Source organism: Molothrus ater, chromosome 6 (genome assembly GCF_012460135.2).
Source record: "Molothrus ater isolate BHLD 08-10-18 breed brown headed cowbird chromosome 6, BPBGC_Mater_1.1, whole genome shotgun sequence".
In the NCBI taxonomy this organism is placed as follows: domain Eukaryota; kingdom Metazoa; phylum Chordata; class Aves; order Passeriformes; family Icteridae; genus Molothrus; species Molothrus ater.
The window spans coordinates 35,794,292-35,819,235 of NC_050483.2; the positions used below are offsets into that span (position 1 = coordinate 35,794,292).

At 37.4% G+C, this 24,944-nt stretch overlaps 1 protein-coding gene across 1 annotated transcript in view; it reads right to left on the reverse strand.

Annotated features, from left to right (window-relative positions):
- Positions 1–9,749: 9,749 nt before the first annotated feature.
- Positions 9,750–24,944, reverse strand: part of HEATR5A (HEAT repeat containing 5A) — a 64,898-nt gene continuing 49,703 nt past the window's right edge. The window contains exons 28-38 of the mRNA XM_036384356.2: positions 24,470–24,538; positions 23,869–24,048; positions 21,661–21,895; positions 21,028–21,276; positions 19,525–19,652; positions 18,455–18,602; positions 17,507–17,779; positions 14,876–15,100; positions 13,260–13,414; positions 11,689–11,902; positions 9,750–11,411 (exon numbers count right to left, since the gene is read on the reverse strand). Coding sequence (XP_036240249.1) covers positions 11,110–11,411; positions 11,689–11,902; positions 13,260–13,414; positions 14,876–15,100; positions 17,507–17,779; positions 18,455–18,602; positions 19,525–19,652; positions 21,028–21,276; positions 21,661–21,895; positions 23,869–24,048; positions 24,470–24,538 — 2,178 coding nt within the window. The 3' untranslated portion in view covers positions 9,750–11,109. The remainder of the gene's footprint in view (positions 11,412–11,688; positions 11,903–13,259; positions 13,415–14,875; positions 15,101–17,506; positions 17,780–18,454; positions 18,603–19,524; positions 19,653–21,027; positions 21,277–21,660; positions 21,896–23,868; positions 24,049–24,469; positions 24,539–24,944) is intronic.

Below are 24,944 nucleotides of genomic sequence, written 5' to 3' on the forward strand. Positions count from 1 at the left end.
GACATTCCAAAATAAGAGGATTTGAAAACACCACCACCATTACCACACCTCTGCATTCATTGTTTTTAATGAAAAGGTAACTCATTTTAATTGTACCATGAGGTACATTACATATTAAGCTTAAAAAAAGAGAAAATGGCACCCTCAGTCAGTATGTCATTAATATGGTGGTGCTGACTCTGCATTAACTCCAGGCTTGTTTCTCTCCCCACTCTGCTTCTGTAGCTAAATTAATCAGCTTTTTGCTCTGGCAGGAGCCAACACAGGGCTGGTGTATGCTGACACTTCTTGGCTTAGCTCAGTGATGCTTTATGCTGTCAAGAGTAAGCACAAATCACAGATGAGAACTAAAAGCAAGCTTAATAATTAAAAGGGCAGTCCTGCCAGTACAAGTTGTGGTTTATAAAAAAAATGGAATAGCAGAATAAAAAGTCATGTGAAGCCAATCATGCAAAACTAAACTATCTTGTACTATGATCTGAAATACCCAGTTGCATCAGAGAAGGATTCTCTTTCTAATGGCCTTAGATAGTTATAAATAAGACTGACAATTTAAATATTAGAATTAATTTTATTAGTATAAATTATGTAAATAGAAATGACAGTTTCAGTATCACTTCACAGTGATGCTGCTGGGTTTCCTTTCAGGTAGCCTCTATTGGTAGAGCTATCTGACACCATCAATTTGAGACCAAACCTAAGTGATAAAATATTTTGTTCCTCAGGGCCTTTCATGTCAGATGTAGAGCATTTCTGGGACTGTAGCAGCACCTGCCCCAGCATTCCTTTGCAAGAGCTTCCCATTCTGTCTCCCCTTTCCCATACCACTAGCACTAACTCTCTGTTTGGTGCAGTTCTCACAGAAGGTTAAAGCATTCTTAAGGAAACACATTTTGGTCTCCAGAGTGCCTTAAATAAATTTCCAAAGTTACAACTTACGTGGAAAAAATGGTTCACTGGGCTTTCCATCTTTCAAACAGGCCTCTCCCACCTCATCCTTCAGATGACAGACATATCCTACATATAAACTTCTTCTACTAAGACCAAGTAGAAGGGATAGATGGGAGCTGGGAGTCCCACAGTGCCCCTGCACCTTGCAGGCACTCCTGGTACACTTGTCCTTTGTCCTCTGCCCCCCAAACCCACATCTTGTCCCAGCAGGAACCCCTTTGGGGGGTACCTTCATTCAGGCCTGGTGATGGGGGTAGCAAGGCTGGGTTTATCTGACAGGCAATGCAAACACTTCTCAAAAAAACCTCTAAGCCAGTTCAATACCACTCTGATAGTGGTATTTGATATAGTATTTCTGAAAAGCAGCCTCCTGTACAACTTCTTTTCTCCTCAGAAATTATGCCATGTCTAAATCCAGTTTGCAGTAAATTCAAAATTTTCCTTGACAATCTGTTAAATCTTTTTTCCTCTTTCTCCCATTTTCACTCCAGACCAGACTTTACATGCAAAATTATTGAAATTCCAGTATTTAAAATCAAGGTTTTGCTATCAAAATATTTGGATTTTCTTTAAATTGTGCTTAAGTGTTGCTTTCAGTGCTGTTTGTAGGATAACCTTAGGCTCAGCCTTACATCCAAGTTCAGATCACACCAGAGGATGTCTGAAGAAAGCAGTAAATGGTGGATCTACAGGAGAAAAAAAAATGGCTAACACATTTTTGTATGTTTCAGTACTTAAACCGTTCCACAAACTCCAGCTTGAAAACCAAGAAATTACAGTGACTGATCAGATACCAAAATTAAAAATATTAATCTCATACCACCTGTAGGGGGATATAATATAAGAAAATAAAGATAGTGTAGAAAGTAATCTTACCCCTAAGGAGTTGCTGCTGGGCCAATTATCGAAGATTAGGAACAGGCCTGACTTTAACAGGCCACAGCTGTAACCAATGAGAAGCAGAGTGCTATAAAAGAGTGAGGTGGCTGGTTGAGAAGGGAACTGGGGTCAGTTGGCTGCTTTGTGAAGGAGAAAGAGTCAGTGCTCTGAGAGCTGCCCACAAGAAAACATTGAGAAGGTATGGAACTTTTGTGATAAGGAGACATAGTATGGAACCCCTGCAATAAGATGACAACAACTACCCTTTCATGAATGTATCCCATGTGAGTCTAATCTACTTTGAAGAAATGGAGTAATGTGATTTTAGATCAGAAACAAACCAGGAAAAAGAGCTTCCCTACTTTACCTTACTGAAACATTTTATCATGTAGTGATAAACAGTTGATTTTCTCAAGTTTACAAATGTTATCAAATTGTTATTAAATTTTTGGAGGTTTCCTGGGATTATTTTGTTTTCAGGATTCTGTCTTACTTGGTACAATGTTTACCTTGGTACAATGTTAATTACTGAGAATTTATTCACCAGTTCCAGCAATCTAGTTAGTAGAATAGGAGCCAACACTGACAGCTCAGCTGAGACACAGATAATCTTGGATTTTGAAATGGGAAAAGTTTAAAAACCTTGACTGCCCCACAAACATTATTTTGGCAAGGAACAACTCTGTTATCAGTGCCAATTCATTGGCCTTGCTGTAGCTGTGAAGGAATTCAGAAGCTCTGATTTCTAGACAGTATTTGCTACCAGCTGCTATTAGGACTTGTTAACCAGGTAACCAGTTCAGCAAGAACCTGTTTGCATGACAGTGGTGCATGTGGCCCAGTGCATGTCTGCCAGGGCTGATAAGGCTGGCACTTTGCAAGTAACTAGACCCTCCTCTGTGGGGCTGGGATGGGGAGGCACAAACAAGGACACAGCAATATTTATTCTTCACAGAATGTTTTCTCTGGCACCCCTATGATTTGTTTCCAGTGCTTCTCTCTCCCCAAAAGGACAACAAGCACATTTATTTGTGTTTTTAAAAATCAGCTCCCAACTCAGGCCTACTTTATGCAGACTGTGTTATCAGCAGCTTCCATTTCTTAACTGGGGAGTAAGAACAAGCTATAATTAAAGGCTGAAGGTATTTATTCTTTCTTCCCTGCCCTGAAGGGACTGAGCTGTTGCCAGCAATTACAGGCAGCTGGCAGTTCCCTGGGATCACAGTAACCAGGAACCAGTAAGTGCACTGTGCTTCCATCTCCCCGCCCTAGAAAAACTCCTCTGCCACCGAACAGTGACACTTCCCAACTCTGCCTTTCCTCTGAACACCCACCAAGGAATGGCCTTCTTTTCCAAAGAAGATTTTCACCATTTAGGTCAAAATCCTAATCTGAGTGGTGACAATTTTGCCATTCAATTCACTCCTTATAAGCAATTTCAAAACCTGTAGATGTGGACATGCAAAGCGTGTATGCACAAGTGTTATAACCAGCCCTGAAAGGGCCATGGAAACCGGGGCATGTGGCTGCTCTTGCAGGTGATGAGTTACATCATTGCTAACTTGTCCTCCTACTTTGCATAATATATATATAAATTTTTCCTTTTGTGTGTGTGTAACAATGAGTGCTTTCTGATGAAGTTCCCATCATTGCAGTGGCTGTTTTTGTGCTTTACTTGGAGACTGTACAGACTGTGATCCTGTTGTGGCAGCTTTGAATATTTTAGTAACAGGTAGAGACTCCCAGCATTGTGTGTAAGTAACTGTGTTACTTTTTATAGCAATGTTGTTAACTTGTCTCATCCTGTGCTGCTACTACTAAGTGTTTCACTTTGATTTACATGGGTAGTCGCCAGTCTCTTCCTAAATAACAGGTAGTACAAAATAGAACAAAAAAAATCTCATGTAACAGAAAGTTGTGTGAATTTTACAAATCAGAGCAGTTTAATCTGTAAGATATTTTTAAACTAATAAATGTTGTAACTATCAAGTTATATTTCACACAGTCTGTTTTGAAGCAATGAATCAACAAGGTGACTAATTTAATTATTATTTTCTCTTCCTTCTTTTACTACCCAAGCGTGTGTCTCTTGTTTTGCTTCCCCATTCCTTCTGTCCTGTCCTAATCCTTCAGCATTTCTTTGATTTGAAAAAATCTCCCTAGAATGTTGTTGCTTCCTCAGCAGCCTTTATATTTGCTCCTTTCCTGCTGCTTTTTCCTCTGAGCTGCCCTGTGTCCACAGCCATCTCTGCTGGTTCACTGGAGCACATTGCCCTCTAGCACTCAGACCCAGCAGAGGTCACTCAGCAAGTCATGGCTGGGTGTTGGCTACCTGAACACAAGGAACACAACCAGAAAAGATTTCTAACAGCAAGCTGCACATAGTTCTAGTTCTTGGATGTTAGCAAGAAGAGGAATTGGATTTTAGACACTTGTATGTCTGCCTAAGTCCTTCCACTTACCAGAAATACAGAGATTAAAAAAAAAAGGTTAAAAAAAAAAAGATTCAGTTGTTTTGGGGGAATTCTGTGTAGCCTGGGTACAGTTTCACTAATCTAGAGGGTCTGAGAGAAGCCCTGACAGTTAATATATTCATTACCTCCTGAAGCAGAAAATTATGGCATTGAAAGCTATTCCTTTAGGTAAAGTCCAGAACAAGGCAGTGAAGAATACAGTTTCAAATCCTGACCACCAAATGAAAAGTTGATCCAGCCAAGATGGAACCAGCCTGGAACAGCTGGTTTCCACAAGAAGTAGCTGCTTCTGCAGTCTCTCTGCTCTACAGCCAGTACAAGCAACAGCCATTTCTCTTCTGTCTTGGCCAGGAAAATCTCCAGAAGTCTTTAGGAATGACTGCTGCTTATCCTAAATCATTGCAATTCATGGTTCTGAGTGTTGTTGGAAGTGCAGAGAATGAGCAGGACATTGTGTGGATAAATACAAGTGTTGATAGGCTCCGGCAGCTGCTGCTGTGAAAGATCTCAGGGAGAGACTTGCTTATGTTATGGCCCAGACCAATGTGAAGAGCAGCTCCCTTCCACTATAATTTGAATTTACCCACAAAGTCTGGTAGTACTTGACTAGCAACAGTCTCAGTACAGACCTGGGCCACCATCAGTGACTGAGCAATGCACACACACAACCCTGTGTGCTCCTGAGCAGCTGTGGCTGCATGGACCAGTGGCATCCCAGAACATGTGCCTGTGTGAGGAGCAGGTAGGAAACAGAAACCTATTGGAAAGGCAGGAAACTGAAATTCAGCAAAAAATCACTCATAACTTCCTCAGCTGCAGCTGCTCTCACACAGAGAAAACTACTTGGGTGGTTCATACCTTGCCCACTGACTTTTCTCTCCTCCCTGTACCTAGATGGGGACACATCTTCGAAATTCTATGGGGCAATCAGGATAGAAGCCTGCAAGTCTTTCAGCCCCAAGGGTCTGACTGTATCATATCTACATTTATTGAATGGTACAGAGAGTGCCTAGAGCTGTGCTCCAGCTGGCTGTGCTCTAACTCAAGACCACTCATTCTTGAGACTATCTCTCCAACCAGCTTAAGAATTCTCAATCTACAAAAGTAAATTATACCCAGATTTGTTGGTTTCAAAAGGGAACTGGGAGGAATGGACTTAAAATAAGTTATGTGGCCTGGCAGCTGAATATCAGCTTGCCTTGTGCCTCACATTGGAGGGGAGAATACATTAACTTGTACTGCCTTCTTCTATTTCCCCTCTTCATCCCATCCTTGATTATTTAATAAATGCACTTGAAGAAGTACCTGATTTTTTCTTATAAGCAAATGCTTTTATTGCCCTAACTGAATTTTAGGTTAATTTGGTGGCAGCAGCTTGAACCAGTTATCCTTGTGTTTCTCATAAAACATGCATACATCTGTGACAATTTTTTCTTAGTGTTTGACATGAATTTTACATGAGGGAAGATGAGGTTAAGAGCATTTGCCTTCATAATGATAGGTTGTATTTCCAAATTGCATAATATTTCTATTTTTAGATATAAATCAAAATTGTTTCCAGAATCCCTGGGGCCTGTACTTCATACTTCCACAGAAAATGTGTCTCATACAAAACCTTCTTCTTTTTTCGTGGAAAAGGACACAGAGAACTGATGCAGTGGGAAGAAAAAAATGCTTACAAAAATACCATAAACAAAATCGTCCCCAGAGAAGGGCGATGTTTTTATAATAAAAAAAACATTCCCACTAGTAGCAACAGGGATTCTTAGTACTGGCAGTGAGATAGTTCACATAAATTTCAATACATTAATATTAATAGTGGTTTAAAAAAAAAGCTTTTTTTAGGCTACACAATTGCAGATTACAAGGCTGCAGCTTAGAATGGGACTTTATCAATCTTTGTCATTACTAAATTTAGCTCCTTACCAGCAACTTTTAGAAACAGATTTTGTTCATGTGCAAACCTCTTTATGTATATAAGTTTTTCTGTGCAATATGTAGGCAAACTGGCACAGGCACTAACATGCACATGGACAGCAGGCTCTGCTCTGGCTGCTCATCCTCACAACTTGTTTCCTCCTGCATGTGCTGCCAGCTGGAATGCAAGCACAGAAGAAGGGGATTTGATGCCACATTCTTCCTTGTAGAATGAGATTTTGCACTTCAGATAAACAGGGCCATGGAAGTGACATAGGGCCATAGACCAAAACAGATATTTGGCTGCAGAGTGAGTGAATTTGGGTAAATGTACCACAAGATACTGCAGGAGGTTTTAAAAACCTGCTTTTGCTCTGACCTGTTTCTCAGACAGTTTCTTCAGCCCTACTTTTGCTATATTTAGATGTAACTTCCCCTTTTATTGTTATATGGAATAAACCACTTATTCTCTGAGAATCCAGAGAATATTTTAGGAAAAAGAAAAAAAGCTTCAAAAATCTACAGCTGTATATCAAAATCAAAGTAAGAAACACACATTTTGGGTAAGTTGCTGGTGTAGCACTGACATCTTTATGGTACCCTTGTGCAGATAACATCATGTATCAAATGCAGCTGGCTCATTTCATTTTGCATAACCAACTTTCAGTATTCATTACTTTAAATATGTTAGAGGCAGGTAGAGCATGTCATGTGTGGCCAAATATGCTTTATAATTTTTATGTCTTTGAATCTATAGCCCACTGTCATTAAAGAGCTTGAACTGCTTGCTACATACTTCAGCTAATTGAATGGGAGTCCTTTGTGAAATGTTATCTTCAGCAACAGCTCCAGGGTCACCCCAGCTTGAGTGCTGTGGACAAATCTGAGCACTTCTTTAACACCTGGCTGCAGAAAAGTCAGTTTATTAGCCAGTTCTTAGGATTAGAGGTTCTCATGTGCAAAAAGCAGTATCTAGGAACACCCACAGGATCAGGCTGGGCAAGGAAAGCTACTTTCAAGACAGAGTGGAGTGACTCTTTCAGTGGTTTTTGACACCACAGTGCAGAGAAGCAGACAAATAATCCACCTTGATGTATGTTTTTCCTAAACAAAGTGTTAACTGTCTAAGGTTTTCCCCTCTTGCTTTCTTGCCTAGTCTGAAGTATCATTGGCTAGGTTTTTCACTGGCAGGAACCACAAGTGGTTTATTAGTAGACTAGCACTGGTCATGAAACAGATAATATTTTTCTTGGAAACTGTTTCTGCCTTACTGTCTACTGATAAGAGAATGACATTTCAGGAACCTGAAAACAAACATGTATAGTTAGTGTTGATATTAGGGATGAAGCTTTAGAGGAGACTGTCACAGTGACCCCTCATATGTTGTTATTGTCACAGATACATCCCACTTTATTCAAATTAAAGGTATATTGAAATGCTGCTGAATTTTCCACCTGATTCTCTATTAAGCAGTATTACTGTTACTTCTGATAAACCAGCAAACGATCCCAAATCCCTCCGCCACTCCTGCAATTGCAACAACTCACTTTGATGATACTGCTGAGGCAGTCTTGAGGGGAAAAAAAATCTCCTTGGAAATTCCAATTAGTAACTGACATTCATTAATAGAAGGATCTGCTATGCTTCCGATGCATTTGATAATCCTAATTGGTGGCTGTATGTGCATCACTGGACTGATACCTCTGTCAGTCACCTGAGGGTGACTCCTGCACCTTGGAACATACCAGGTCACTCTCAGACTTATTCTACTCTAAGCAATACTAACAGAAAAGCTTCTATTTCAGCTGCAGTGCTACAGACTCGTATCCAGTTAGAACCCAGCTGTGTGATGCCTTTGTACAGTTTTGACCAATTCTGGTTTGTTGCAGTCAACAGAAAATTGTCTGCAAATAATTTTGGCACAGCACTTAAATAGTACATTCCATGATGTACTCATATGTGTATATATGCACTTGAGGTTAGACATGGACAGGATCTTTTGTCACACAAACCCATTAAAATTCTTGTATAAACAGTGGAAACATACAAAGTAAACATGCATGTAGGCCACATGTTTCATTGCAAAGACAATTAACTGGAAAAAAGTATTGGTTCTTGTAGAGAAATGGCACAAAAAACAATGAGAAAGGAGACAAGGGACAGAGGAAGGAGGAGTGCTGAAAGTGGGGCTCTGGTTTATGGCTAAACATATGTTTGGCTCTTTTTGCTTGGCTAAACATGAGAGCTTGCATGTCAAGCAATGCCTAAAAAGGAGAATGGAATTAAAACCAAAACTGCTCTGTGGTCTAACTTATTTCTTCAGGAAAAAGAGAACTATGCCAGTTCCTTGTAAGACTGCATCAAAGACACCTGATATCTAAAGGCCAAAATCTTTTTATAATTGAAACAAGGTAATATCTGTAAGATTCTTTTATAAAATTTTAAATGAGTAGTATCATTCATGTGATCCAACTCATTGTTTTATGTGTATGTAAGAAAGCAGAACTCAGGGCACAGGTATTTTTACAGTGTGAATAGATTAATTATCTGGATAAATAAAACTCACCCATTTGTCCTAATTTACAACTGACATTAAGAATTAACAGCAGTTGTCTTTATTGGAATAATTTCTGCTTCTGCAATACAAAGATATGTTGAAACTGGTAGTTTTCCACATGTGGCCACAAGACATGATCAAGAAATGTCAAATCACATTGGCACTTCTCAATGACTCAGTTGTGAGTTACTGCAACAAGACATTCTAAGAAATCTAGGACTAAGCTGCACTAAACTTTAATTTTTGGCTTTTAACAGCTTTCCTTGGTGCTCTTACAATTTGAGTATGCTTCTTAAAAGTTTTTGAGGAAAGTAGGTTTTCAACAGATTGTCTTCTCAACATTAAAAAAACGTTGGTACATTGCTATACATGACAGAAAACAAAAAAGTAGCCATAAATACCTTTTGTAGCAACTAACTTTCTCAGCAATATATTTGGCCATTTTGATAACAAACATGACTTGACTTCAATCTAAATGTTGTTAAGTTTCCTAAGAATCTATGATTTTCCAGAAGCAGCCTTGGGAAACAAAACAAAAGGAAAAAAAAACCACCAGTAAACTTGGAAGGACAAAGGAACATGATAAAAAATAAGAATGAGATAAAGATGAGTAACACTCAAATCTAACACAAGTCTCTTTTAACAGCCAGCAACTACAGATTTGACTTCAATGAAGAGGTGGAACACAGGACTTGTGGTTCTCCATGGAAAGATGGAATCTCAGCCATTTTCTCACATGTCAGCATTTGGCACAAACCAGGGATTTACACATGAAAAATCTCCCTGGTCCTACTTATTTACTCATTGTGCTACTCACAACAGAGGAAGACCTGCAATGTCAAGTCCCAGACCTTGATGCAACCAACCCAAACATTCATTATTAGTTTCCTTGAGACAGAATACAACAATTTTTTCTGATACACAAGTCCTTTGAGTTCCTCTGCTATTGGATAAAATAACTAAGACAAATATTACGTGAAGAAAATTAGCTTTATTTATGTAAATTAGAAAAAAGAATTGTTAGAACTTTGGTCAAATTGTTAATTCTGTACAATTTACAATTATATTTACATACAAAACTTCTAGTAAAATACAGTACATCACACTCTTCCTGAGTCACAGTGTGTTTCTCAGTTCTGTAAATATTTTTTTCTTCTTCCTTTTAAAGCAATTAGATTCAAGAAGGAAATAGTATCCTCAGTTTGACAGTGTTTGGTTTAGGTAATACTGTATTAAGAAAGAAGTCAATACATTGTACTTAGAAAATACTTTGTAGCCATTGCAGTTTTGATAGTTATTTTTCTATATTAAAATATGTTCCTTCCTAAAAATGTTAATTACATACTTCTTATTATGAGCTTGTTGCACTCTATTTATAGACACAAGACAAGGTGACTTCAAATACTTCCATCTCTCACTGCAGAGATACAGAAATCAGGTAACATGTATAGATCAGTGATCATTCAAAGATCAGGGAACATCCATCCACTTAGAGCAGAGGTCTGAATTGAGGCACAGTATGTTAAGATTGCTGTCCAGTCCTGGACAGGATATGTAAGCTATTGCCTGGCTCCCCTAACACAAACTTACCAAAGCACACATCCTGAAAAGTGAGACTCTGTCAAGCAGCAAGGCACCAAGCCTGTCAATCCTTACATATGCATGGCAGTCCCCCTCTGAAAAGAGCCACGGTCCCCAGGGAGGGGCTGTACAGCTGCATTTCACAGCATTTGGTACATCTTGGCCAGCTCAAGATGTTATTAAGATTAAAGCTATCCATATTACCTTTATGGAGTTGAATTTTCTGAGATCAACAATAAACTGTTATAAGGCTTATAAGGATATTTAATCTGTTTAATGAATGATGCAGTATGTTAAATTAGTAATTAGCATAGATTACAACCTGTAAGTAAATTTATGTCCCTGTTAAATCCAAAACCCAATTATAGTAACTAATTTTTGACAAATATTAATTTTTAAAAAAACTTAACTTTACTTAATGGCTAAGTGTGGGATGCTCTTACATATATCTATGGTAAAGTACACTATATTTTTTTTTAACATAGGCATGTGCATTTCTGATATTTTAGTCCAAAATAATAAAAAAATACAGATTTGATGGCCTCTCAATTACTCATAGTGTTTAGAGATATTTAAGAAGGCTTTCACTAAGAGAACTTTACCTAGAAACTTGCTTTCTCTTAAAAACTCTGTAATACTTCAGCACAAACTGAAATACATGATATCAACTCATGACAATCCTTTGATTAGAAATTAATAGGGACTTTTTAGCTGTTGACATCCAAGTGCGTAAAATGACAATATGGGGCTTTAAAGAAAATTGGTCTTCAGCTGAATGCTTGAACTTTTCCCAGGAGTTTTTGCATGTTTAGTAGTCTTCACTTTGATGCTTTCTTGATTGCCTTTAATAGCTGACTCAAGCCTGGCTTTCATAGTTGGAGAGGAGGCCATTAGTTTTTTAAAAACTGATGAATACTGTGGACCAATCTGCATCAGAGTTTGCAAAGCAAACTCATGCAGATTTTTTGCCGAGGTTGTAGCAGAAACCAGCGCATTTTCATCCAAAAGAAAGGAAATGAGGATGGGAAGGAAGCAGGCCACCAAGTGAGCACCTATAAACATGGAAAACAGAACTTAAATACACAATTTTTAAAAATAGTGTCAAATTCTAACTGGAAGTATTTCTCTAAGTTAACATGGATTTCAAACTGTAAAGCTGCAAATGTTAGCTGAACTACAGGGTAAAAAACCCAACATTCCTGTGAGCAATTTTCTTGGCAATTAGTGTTCAGGACCGAATTCCTAGTGGTCATTTTGGTTTTAGTTTGTTATTTATGGCAACTTTGAGCCTTTGTAATGCTTTGGGTCCAAGAAATGGAAGTAACTTACGGTGCTGTTCCTCAGCAGCAGCAGTCAGAGCTGTAACCACCTTTATTGCCTCCTGAATGACTTGAAGTTCAGCAGCATTTTCAGGTTTTGCTTTTTCTGTTTCCTGCAGTTTCCCTACAATGGATGGCACTAAAGAATGGATATAAGGGTATGACACAGTTTTGTTTGGATGCTGAAAGATGGAGTGCAGAAGCTGGTAGCATTTACACTGCACCTAAAGGGAAAATGAAATTTGCAGTTAAAAAGCATTATAGTTCAAAATACATCTCTGGGTGTTCTAAATCTAACAGCTTGTCAGATAAAATTTTTGGGAGAGAGAAAAATGTGCTTCACAACTTTAAAATTCATCAGGCTGTAGGTTGCTCATGTATAATACTTTACAGGACTATTATAACTTGTAATCAATTATTAATAGAAACCAGATCATGCATTCTGTTTCTTTCCATCAAATTTTATATCTTCTGACATTTTTGAGTTAAGGAAAAAATACCATTTTTATTTGAAGATTAGTATTATTTTGAAAATACTCTCTTCTTAGCAAAAGTGCAATACCAAAAAAGTGGTACTTCAAATATAAGCAATATCCCTGTCAAACTGTAGGTACCATTTTAAAATGCCTTAAATGATGCAGTGGCTGCATCTCTTTGGAGGTCAATAGGACTGAAGCTGCCGAGTTCCTACATAATTCCAGAACAGCTCTGATGCCTAAATACTTGGATGAAATTTGCAAATGCATGCTAATATTTCCTTGCAGTCATATTTGGCATTTTCAGTTTCCTAACAGTGAAAACCAAAGTTTACAATACTGGGAATGTACTGATACATAAAAAAGTATTGTCTTACAGTTATTTCTCAAGTAAATGAAACTTTACTTTTCTATTACTACACAAATAGATATAGTGGAGATACAAGAAAAGCAGCTTACACAGAATTCTAACAAATACAAATCTAATGGATGTTATTTTCAGAGCCGAACTTTGAACGTGAAAAAAAAGCCATTTGTATAAATGCTTTTTTTCCCTGATACATTTCTTTTGGTGAAGGATAGTAATATATGAATTGTGGCACTATAATCTAATGCCACTACATGAAAATATTTATGCTAGGTCAGAACAAAACATGAATCTAGTTCAGTAAGCTGCATCCAGCAGCGGCCAGGAGCTGATGTTTATGGACAGTAAGTTTTGTAGTGGTACTTGCTCCAGCTCCCAAAGACTCACAGCTGAGGGATTTCCTGTGCAAAAGACACTATCTGTGTGCTGAAGATAAAATGAACAAATAAAATTTGACAAGTGCCTGCAACACCACACAACTGTATTGTGTACTTAGCAATGCATAAAGCACTGAGTCTGATGCAGTAAAAAAATAGGAATACAGAATTGCATACAGAACAATGATTAAATGCACTGCTGGACATGTTCTTTTCTTGCTCACTTGTTCAAACTTTATTTTAAAATACAACAGATATAGTCAGGAGAGAATGAACTTCTATCAACACAGAGGAACAACTAAAATAAGCTAATATTCATTTAGTGTGGTAGTGACATTCTATTAACTTCACCAGTACTTACAAGAGGATCTTTTGAGTCAAGTGTTGTTTTAAACTTCTCCATACAACGCTTCTGAAGGCACTCTACAGTAGTAACTTCTGGGCTGGTAGACATAACAAATACTGTAATAGCAGTTAGAAGGCTGATTTCATCGAGTTCTTGGAGAAGGCCATCTACTATCAATAAAGTAAGAAAATTGTTAGATTTACATTAAAAATTCTATGAGTTCAAGTGGTACAAAGAGGTGGAATAAAAATATCAATGTCTACGTTTCTTTAGTTTTCAAATACATGACATCCTCTGATACAGTGGGATGGACTTTTACTGCAACAAAAGCTAAGGACAAAATGGGAATTCTAATATTTAGAAATTATAACATACTTCTATTCCATTGTTTCTTTGCATAAAGTACAATAAATATCTTTGAAGAGCTGGTATGACATATTAGAGTGCAATCTATTTGAGAATAATATAAAATTTGCATTTAGAATATATATTCTTCTGCTGTAAGTTTTAAACAATTTTGTAAAGAGAAGTTCTAACAACAAATTACAGTGTAAGAGATTAACATAAGGAACAATGAAAATACTATGAACTCAGGAAGTTGAAGCAGCAGCACACAGCAAACTGATTCAAGACAAAAAATTCTTTTTCTGCACTACTGTTTTAATACCCTTTGCTTCACTAGAGACACTAGCTCTTAGTGGAGAACCTGCAGTCAGTGAACAGCTGGCTTTTATGCTCTGCTGTACACTGAAGCCATAGCTCCTGTTTATGCCTTCATCCATGGAATTACACTGTGGCACTAAATAACACAGGAGTAAGCCTGCAAACCCACTGTCCTGGTTTCAGCTGGGGTACAGCTAATTTCTTCTCAGTAGCTGTTGCAGTGCTGTGTTTTGGATTCAGAATGACAATGGTGTTGATAATACACTGATGTTTTGGTTTTTGCTAAGCTGTGTTGTTTATCCTAAGTCAAGGACTTTTCCCCTAGTCTCATGCTGTGCCAGTGAGAAGATAAGCAACTGAAACTGGGAGGGAGCATAGCTGGGATGGGTGTCTTGAACTGACCAAAGGGGTACTCCCCACCATACAGCATCATGCCCAGTAAATAAACTGGGGGGAGTTACTTGGAAGGGCAGATGATCTGGTTTCAGGAAGGGGGGTTTGGCATTGGTCAGAAACTGGTAAGCAACTGAACAGTGCATCACTTGTTTTTCTCTTTTTGTTATCATTATTATTATAATTTACCATTATTACTTTATTTTCCTTAGTTTCAATTATTACACTGTTCTTACCTCAACATACAAGTTTTACTTTGATTCTTCTCCCCACTCCCCTAGGGTGGGGGGAAGAGGGAGTGGGGGTTCAGCTAGTGGCTGCGTGGTGCCCAATTTCCAGCTGGGCTTAAATCATGACACCCACATTTATACTTTTATAGATGATGACTTCTCATATGGACTGTAGGGACAAGACTGCACTATAGTTTCAATAGCGCTTGGTAACCAGCTAATTCTCTTGTGACTAAGAGAGAAGTCTTTTTTTAGATATGCATGAATTTGATTTAAATAAAACCAAACAACATTTCACACAAACATTTCTCATTTTTAACTCATAAAGCCAGTATCTGTGCCTACCTTGATCCCAACAGTCAAGCACTGTGACCAAAGCACTACGTAGAAGATTAGTCCAAGCATTCTGACTCTTCTCTGCTCGAGCCATTGGAGAAGACAAGAGTCCTTTCAGAGCTTGTAGAGATGCAGCAACTGTCAGAGGTAACTGGCCATCTCGCAATTTCACAGCTGTTTCTTTAAGTACTCCAATAATGAGGTACAAAATAGTAGGAAGAACTGAAACACTTCCTGTAAAACAATGCAAATTAATTTCACAGAAATTTTAAAAAATGCAGGTACTTTTTACATTAAAAAATTGAGGCAGTTTTCTTGCATTCTCTTTTTAATGTATAATTTATAATTTTTAAGCATATCTGTGAATAGAGACACTGGTAATTTGAAGAAAAGATTTGAAATATCATGTGGCCTGCTATGGCAAACAGGGAGTCAGACTGCTTAAGTGAACTTAAACCTCTTCCCCTTTAAAGTAAGCATTGTATATCTTTTCCTTGATGGTTTTATTATGTGAAGTGTGGAATTATGTCATATTCAGAGAAAAGTAAGAACAGAACCACAGAGGAGGTGGTTCTCAGGGAAGAGAAGCCGTGGAAGTATACAAAGTATAGCAGAGTATACAGTATATACTAGTATACATACTGGTACATAGTAAATTCTTTGTATATACTACAGTATAGAAAGAAGAGTAGAAAACAAAGTACAAGCATCTAAGTATATTTTGCATGTGAAGACAATACAGTGAAGGAAATTAACAGGGGGTAATTTCAAAACTGGCAAGAGGAAACACTTCTATCACATGATATGTGGTTAGCTAAGGATGCCATTGCTCCAGGAAATCACTGAAGTCAAGAATTTAGTAAGAGTAATAAGGACTTCAGAATAAATATATGTATAAAACCCCCTAGAATTTGAATAGAAGCCTCCAAAAACATCTTGGAAAAGAGAAGACCTAAGGAGAGAGGCAGATTGTTCCATTGGCTAATAAAGAGATTTTCTTGTCTGAGAATCTGATAGTTGACTAGTCATAATAAGAGACCACAAAAAATGTTTTAAAATTCACAGGAATAATTTGGCATAGCAGTTTCACTTATTTTTATGTCTTTGAATCTAATACTAATACAGAATTCTGCATATATTGGAAGTAACCTAGAAATCTGCATACTTATGTGTTGCTCCTGTCCTAAGTTATGACTCAGCAAAGGACAGAGTTAAGCATATGGCTTAATATGCTTATCTCATTCCCTAAACAGCAAAATGCTTATGTTTCTAAGATTTTAATATACTAATGTTCATGAGAGACCTGTTGAATAGCGAGAGTCTCTGGCTATGCATAAGTATTTTCTGAAGCTGAGGACATCTATTTTTGAACAGTCAGTCTTTGAAAATTTACTGCTGGAATTCAGTAGGAAATGTAGGTCACGAACATAATTTACTTGCAAATTTTTTTATGCAAACATATGACAGGTGCCTGAAGTAAGAGACATGGCAGTCACAGGACTGTAACTTCAGTTACCTACTAAAGGGGAAAAAATTATGCAATTCCAGAGAGGAATTCTCATCTCTTTGATTATGAGCCAACTTTTGAAGCTGCTTCTTTATTCAACTGACTATATAAGCAAGCCTAAGCTCCTCTTTTTATTTACCTGAACAAAATACTTAACTTCTCTACTGCAAACGTTCCCTGTGGTCTGATCCTGCAAGGTGTTTGTGGAATAACATGGACAGCTAAAGACAAAAGTAACTACAGTGAGAAAAAATCACAGATTATTTTTCATACAAGATAGTTGTCCTCAGATCTAGGTGATGTTATGTTTATTTCCTTTCACTTTAAACTGATAAATAACGGGCTGCAGATGGAAATGAGAAAAGCATATCATCACATTACAAGACTGCAAGGGTTACACTCCACTTATTCCATTTGGAACATCATATTCTCCATAGAAGAGTCATTTAACAGAGAACAATTTTTTTTAAAAAAGAAGAAATTTTCAGGGGTGGTAAATGCCAGAGATTTGTGTAAGGTGTAACAACAATACTTAAGGTGGGAACAACAGAGGAGTAGGGCAGAAATGGTTTGTATGTGTGGCTGTAACAGTACTGAAAGATTATATATATATATATATATAATATATGTATGTATGTATGAATATGATATTGAAGCTTGGTGGTGGGGAACCATCCTAAAGTTGGGAGTGACTCCAAAATGAATCATGGGTAAAAGTCAACTAATCTGAGAATTCAACCATAACTGCTCACCGCCGTTTGTTAATGTTCAAATGATGGAAAGCTAACATCATCATTTTAAATTTAATTTATGTCTGCATTATAAATTCCAGAAAAGACAATTCAAGTAGCATATAATCATGTAGCTGTTGTATACTTCCCTGTAGAAAATGAATCTATTAATTGCACTGCTATAGGGTGGGAGAAAATGAGAAACTACTAATTTAATTGCTTTAGTTTTGTAACTTGTTTTGCAATTTGACAGTCAAAAAATAATTAGAAAAGGAAGCTGCCACAAGCAAATCAATAAAACTTGCTGCCAGACTTAGCCAGCTAAGAAAATCAGGTAATAACAAAGGGACAGAAGGGCCTAATAGTCTTTCATTTATCTTTTCTTGTGATGAAATAGCATACCTTCAGGAGAACAGATTGCAGGAACATCAGAGAGAATAACTAATGCTGCTGCTACAAGTCTACTTCCATCTTCTGACAGCAACAGATGTTTTCCAGGTGGAACTGCAGGGCTACAAGTCAATTTAGGGTTGAGCTGGGGAAGCTGTCTGACAAGAATACAAACACACAGCTCCAGTGTTGCGAAGACTAATGATTTCCCAGGCACCAGTCCCCCTGTGTCTTTGCCCTCTCCAAATTCTGGTAATGTTTCCTTTTCTGCAGCACCATCATCAACTGAAAGAAAAACAAGAAATATGGCAGAAGTCTGCAGGCTGTGACTTGTTTCCAAAAAGTTTACTTCTTAAAACTGTTTCAGTACCAAATTATAATCTTGACACATATATATGTGCATGGGTATGTATTCAAAATTCTACTAGCAAACACCCATCCTTCTGAATAAGCAAACTATGCAGTGATTGCCAAAAGACAAAAGGCTGCACAATAGACTTTGACATACAAAATCCTGAGGCACCAAGCCAATATGATGTCACCTGATACAAGCACTTTGAGTCTACTCCCAGTTTTTTCCTTTTAGAAAATGAATGTGAGGAAGTTACAACCAGAGTAACTATTGGAACCTGGCTTGTAACAGCTGTGTGTGCCAAGTCTGTCCATCCCTCAGTTTTAGCTGACCCCAGCTTTTCACCAGGACTCCTCCCTCCCTGACCAGCGGCAGTTTCTGCAGTTTTTCTCCTCACTTTCTGCCCTCTGTTCAACACCTAAACCACCTGCTATCTATCATACCACCTGAATTTCTTATTTTAGGAACCTGGACTGTCTTAAGTAAACTAGAATTAGAATCCAACTGTGAAAGACTTCAATTAAGACACATCTCAGAAACCAGTTTTCCAAGAAAGAATTGCTTTAACCCTGATCACAGCTATTCAAACATCTCACACCGTACTGTACCTTCTGCACTTCTCCGCTTTTCCTTCACATGTTCTTGAGCTGCAAAGAGAATCAAGCGAACCACTTCAAGGGCAGCAAGCTGAATATCAGGTGACTCTCTGGTCAGTATCAGTCGATGCAAAACATTCAGCAGCTCTACACCCAACTCCTACAGTAAGAAAAACATCTAACATATTTTAATTTTAATGCAGGAGTTTTTGGAACTTGTTAATACTTGTTAAAGCCAACAGTGTTACTCTGATTTATCTCACTAAGGAACACAATGTAATTGACACAATCACAGGAGTTGGCATTTTCTTCACCATCCAGCTCCTAGCTCCCAGTAACAGCAGTCCCTATCAATTCTCCCAACAAAATAGCTATCACAGTTATTTAAGATATAGGGCACTTAAAACAACTGAAAAAGCCAAGGAAATCTTTATCTTCTGGCTTCTTAACTCTTGAAGGTGGGGACACTACATTGTATCCCTCCTACACTTTATGCATTTCCTTGGACAGAGCATCAACAATCAGCAGAACTTAGCCATGTCCACAGGCTCAACCACTTTCACTGGGTCAGACAATTGCATGACATACAGGATGGTATAAACCTTAATTTAAAGGGGGGAAAAAGAAAGAAATTTCAGTTTACTACTTCTTTTTAGGATCACTGTTGTGGTGTGTGTTTTTTTTTGGTTTTGCCTTTTTTCTTCTTTAGTATCACTGCTTTTGTCCAGTCTTCTTTTAACGACTTTGATTTTTACAACAGAATTAATTCAACTATGCCTTGATATAGAGAGAGTAAGAGAATCCTCTTTTCTGGAATTTGGTCTTTACCTGGCTCTCATCCTATTAATCTTATTACTCCTTCCTGATGAAATGTCCTCAAATTCTCTGCCCCTCACCGTTACAGGTTCCACATTGTATTCTTTTTTTATCTCCTCCCTCTACAGCTTTGGATTTGGGTGAAGCATATAATTTACCTACTACTTATATGTTGAAGATTCCTGGAAATACAAGACACTGTAGAGGCATTGTTAAGACTAAAACTATGCCTTAATTCTGAGGGGCATTTGGTCATTAAGCATTACCTGATCACCACCTATTTTGGACCTTGGCCACGGAACATCGAAGAGTGCCTGCAGGGCATGTAAGCAGGCAATAATGTTCTCCATTGCTGCATCTGATCCAGGAGAGCACAGGAACTCCACACTAATTCCTGTAAGCATCAGAAAAAAAACCCCCTGTGTACTTGAAATTTTAAGAACTGATTTTTTCCACTACTAAGTAACCTCACAGAAGGCCGAGCAACTATAGAAGTAGCATTTTAAATGAAGTCATCTCCTATTGCTAATATCTTATGGCAAGACCTCTGTATCCATCAAAACTGTGAAAGAAACTTCACCTTCTAGACAGTATGAGACCCAATTATAATTGGCTACTAACATAAATAAAACCCCAGCAATTTGTGAATAAAACATGAGGTCTAATGAACAGACAGAACAATTCATAACTCCTCAAAATATTGGAGATAACCTTCATATAAGCTGCAATCTATATTCTCATCCCAGCTGTACAGCTGTAATTCCAAAATGTGTGATGACTTGTGAAACCAATCAATGTCCACTAAATAACAGCTGTGCAACAGAAAAGCAGTTTTAAATTTTCAGTTTCTTGGTAGGGAATGAAAATTAAAATGCTATTTTATTCAAAAGCAGAATAAACAAGCCATATGCCCACAGTCAAATACAGGAAATTTGATGTACTAAGCAGTAGAAGAAGCAGCTTTTGTATCAGAGGTCCCACTTCTAACTGAGAGAGCAATGGAGTTCAAAGGAGAGCTGGTTCTCTGCAGAAAGACTGGGATTCAAAGGAAGACATATGTAACAAAGTCATACAGACTCATTCCAAAAAGGGATTACAAAAGAAAGATACAAAAGAGAGGCCAAGAAAAAAATATAACCAGAAATGCCTAATTGTGTAAACTTAGAGAACTGGAAGTGACTTCAACTACCTGGTTAGCTCCTGCAGTAGTGGAGGCTTAACAGAGCTTTATATGAATGTAAGGAAACATTTCTTTACTGTGTGGGTGACTGACCACAGGGACAGGCTGCCCAGAGAGGTTGATTCTCCATCCACACAGATATTCAAAAGCTGTTCAGACATGGTCCTGGACAGTTGGCTTTATGTCACCCTGCTTGAGCAGGGTGGACAAAATGATCTCCACAAGTCGCTTCCAGCATATAAACTATCGTGTGATGTAAAACTGTCCTTCAGTGAAACCAACCCATACACTCTGTAACTGCACTGATACAAACACTGTAAAATCCACCCTTGAACTTGCATGTTTATGAGCAGAGCAATAAGCATTTGTTTAGGGCTTGTTTAGCTCACAGTGTTTTTTGTACCACATTTGAGGAAATGCCTTACAATTTTCTCACTAGGACTTAAAATGTTTCTGAATGCATGTTTTTCCAAAAGATGCAATACTGAATGATGCAGTTAAATTTGAATAACTAAAAATTTATTTTCTAACAGTTTTATCTACATTTTGAGTTACAGCATCTAGGCAGACTGTGCACTCACTCACTAACCCAAGATAAGATGAAATCTGTCGGTATTCACATCCTCAGGAGATTTCACCAAGGGTCTGGTAGAAGAATCTTGACACATGGTAGTTGGGGTAACAGGTCTGGAGAGATTTGTAACTCCTTCATCTGGATCAACAACAATGAAACCTGTGCTAGTGAGCCATAAAGCTGTAGCATAAAGTATCAATGCCCAGGAGCTGTAGTAATGAGGTCTGGCATTTTCAATTGTCTCTGCTGTATAAAATGTACCACCTACAAGAAAAGAAATTAGCTTTAAAGGTGTAATTTATTTTCAACTACTGTATTTTCTCATTCTTAAAATGGGATTGTGTTCTATGTATGACTTTTTTTTTAATATTTGCTATTAAAATTCAGGCCAATAAGGGCACTTCATTTAGATTTATTTGGACAGAATGCAATAGATTACCTATTTCTTCTTTCCAACATAAAAAGAGCCAACAAATAAGAATACCACTCTTCACCTCCATGAAACCTCTGTTCTCAAAAACAGTACTGATCTTTAAATAGGTCCATAAGTAGGCTTATTCTCCATACCATCTAATCTTACTATGATCTTAACACAAGTCAGTTTGCTTACAAGGGACTTAGAAAAACATAACTAATTTGCCTTTTTACCTTCAGCAGGTAGTTGTGATGCATATTCTGGAGGCAAAGTTAAGAGAGCAAAATCCTGAAGTGCAGCAAGCCAGAGCTTGCTCAGTGTTCCAAGATCAGCCTGTACCAAGTCCAGAAGACCACTGGCCGAAAATGTTACATCTCTGTAGCTTTCTTCAGAGGAGTTTACAATTTTTAAACTGTGCTTATGTGTATCACTTTGATTTTTCTGCTTTTCAATTGCAACTATGTAAACCTGTTGATATATTTGGATAGAGAGTTACAAATATTAATACTTGGAAAACTACTGCGATCACTAGCATGACTGCCTGTTGAACAGGCACGAGATTTCCTAGAATCTATTTCTGCTTCAACTCCAGTAAGCATGCTTGAATAAGCCCTTTTTCTCTAAATGTTCTGAATCCTTTCCCCAGCTAATTATGTTGCAAGAATCCCCCAAAAGGGGAAAACTACTAGAATTCCTACCTGCAATTAAGTACCCCGCTCTTAAAAAGTAATATATTATTTGTCCAGTTTTTGCTTCCAACCATCAAACCCTGTTACAGCTACAACACTGAAGAACTATCAAATAATAGACCTATAATAATGATTCAGAAACAACAGTTAACCCCTTCCTAAATATTTTTTAAACTGAAATGCTACATGGCACTTCTCAAAATTATGTGTTGTTTCATGTTAGCAGTACAGAATGAAGAGTACAATCTTGCATACTTGGCAAACTTTGGGTGTTACCATCTATAGATTAATTTCAGTGTAATTTTCCTAGATAGCTCTCTGGTTATCAAAAAGATAAAATTGAAAAAGTTTCAGAAAAACAACTCTCTGTAGTGTCTCCAAAATGCCCCTGGAGAGAAGCTCTTCTCAACTATAAAGGACACATTTAGATTCAATGAATCTCAAGTCAGCTTTGTTGAATACTAGTTCCCTGCAATTTTGATTTCTGCATCTTTTTAATGTTTTCTAGCTGTAGTGGGTTGTCCCAGAGAAGCAACTAAAGACACACCAAGCCCTTGTCTCACACCTCCCTGCAGCAATAGGATGGGGTAATTCCTCCAATTTCTGTAAAAAAGAAATAGGCAACACTCTAAGGAAGAAGGAACTGCCTAGGGCTTAAGTGAAATATTTGCAAATTACAGCTCACAAAAGCTTATAGGAAACTCTACAGAGTTTCCTTTGAAGAATTCTAGTGATCTTAATAATAGGCTAGAACAATCTACAGATCTTCACTTCTGACAGCTGAGTCTCACATCTAGTCTGAATTTTGTCCTGGCTTCTGACCAGTGAAAGGTTGTTACATGCTATTAAAAACCTTTTCTTCACATAATGATTTTAAATTTATCACGGTACTTTATCTTTTCCTGAATAGATTAAATAGACCAATCTATTTAAATCTCTCAGTGAAAGCATGTTTTCAAGATTTTTATTCCCACCTGCTAGCTTGTCTCCAAGGGCTTTGCTATTTTGTCAATATCTGTTCTCAAATATGCACATGAAACATTGGTATATTTTTCTACAAATGTTTACATAAAAACTATCTATTGCCTACTTTCTCCTCCAAAGTATCTCCCTGGTTGTACACCGAAATATCATCCACCTTCATGACATGTTCATCTTTAGCTGGTTATCAACCATCTGCATCCAAGGCCATTATCACTACATTCTAACACACATCTTTTGAGGTGGTGTACATGGTTCACATTTTTGACTTTTAAATATTTAACCTTGCATTTACACATATTAAAACAAGCATTCACATGAGGTGGCTTTATTTAAACTAAAGCAGTACTGAACTGACAATATTAATTCAAAAGATATATTTCCAAGATATGAAATGTCAATAGGCAATGAGAAAAATTATACCTGTTTAAAATAGTACATTGAATGGACCATCACCATACATACCATCAACCATTTGTAACATACAATTTCAAATCAATATTGAACTATTCAAATATATTAAGGAATTAATATTTTTAAGTATGATACATTATTCTTGTAATATTATTCTTATTATATTATAATAAAACCTGTTTAATGAGCAGTGCTTTTGTCAAGTTTACAAAATTCACGTACTTTCAGAGGTAACACAGCAAAGTATCAGCACCTTCTATTTAAAGAAGCATGTGAGAAATTCATGAAACTTCTGTCCAAAAGGTTCTAACTCACCTACCCGATACAAGACTAACATTGCAGAGCTGTTATACTAACCTCTGCCCAAGCCTTAAGGACAGCCAGTACTTCCATAGTTGAGGTGCTTTCATTATATTGTTCATTTTGTGCTTCTTTTCCAGCCTGCACTTTGAGCAAAGAGGACACAAGCAACTGGTGAACCCTTCGGAGGTCATTAAGATCACTTACGACACCACTTGCTATCCAGGCACTGCACACCTAGTGTTGTGAAACAGAAACAATGAGGAACAAGAAAAAAACACCACTGCATACTCTTTTTTCCATCTGTAAAATTATGAAAGCCAGATTTAATTTCTACCAAGACAGAGTTACTCTCAGACAATAACAAATGTTGAAGGACATCCCGGTTTAGTATACTTTACTAGTGAAAACCAAAACATTGTGGGGTGTCACAAAAAATGGCAAAAATATCAACTGCAACAAAGTTTCTCAAAAGACTTTAAAGTGACAATAATCTTTGAGTTGTCACAATATAGAGGTAACATAAGTGACATTATTTTTTGTGAATGGAGGATTTAAAGTTAGAGGATTTATTTCCTTTTTCTTGTGTTGCTTATCAAGCAAAAAAAAAAATTCAGAGGGTCTATTACCTAAGAGACTTCTGACTTTCAACACTTGCCTGACAAGCTTTTGCTGTGACATCAGGAGGAGTTTCAGGAGCAAAGGCAGGCCTAAGTGCTGCTCCAACCTAAACAGAAGTTATACAACATTTAATACATAGTGAACGATTGACTAAATACTTACTTTTCATAATCAGACTTTGTTACAATTTTCCTTTATAAAGTATAGCTCCTTTGTCCTTTTTTCACATATTGTTTCAGTGAGGTTAAAGAGCAGAGAAACAGTTTCAGTCATATTTTTATTGTTTTGCCTACACTGAAGACAATCGTTCTCTTTGAGGGAGTCTTCATGGCTGACTCCTATTTTCTTGTGCAGTCTAAAACAGAAACAGTAATGTCTTCCTTCCTGAATGCCTGACTTGATGAGGAGCCCACCAAAAAAAGCAATGTTCTGAACATGAAAGACTTTGCAAGACACTTAGCTAGTGACATTTCCTTACTCAGAAAAAAATACAGATTTAAGAAAACAACTAA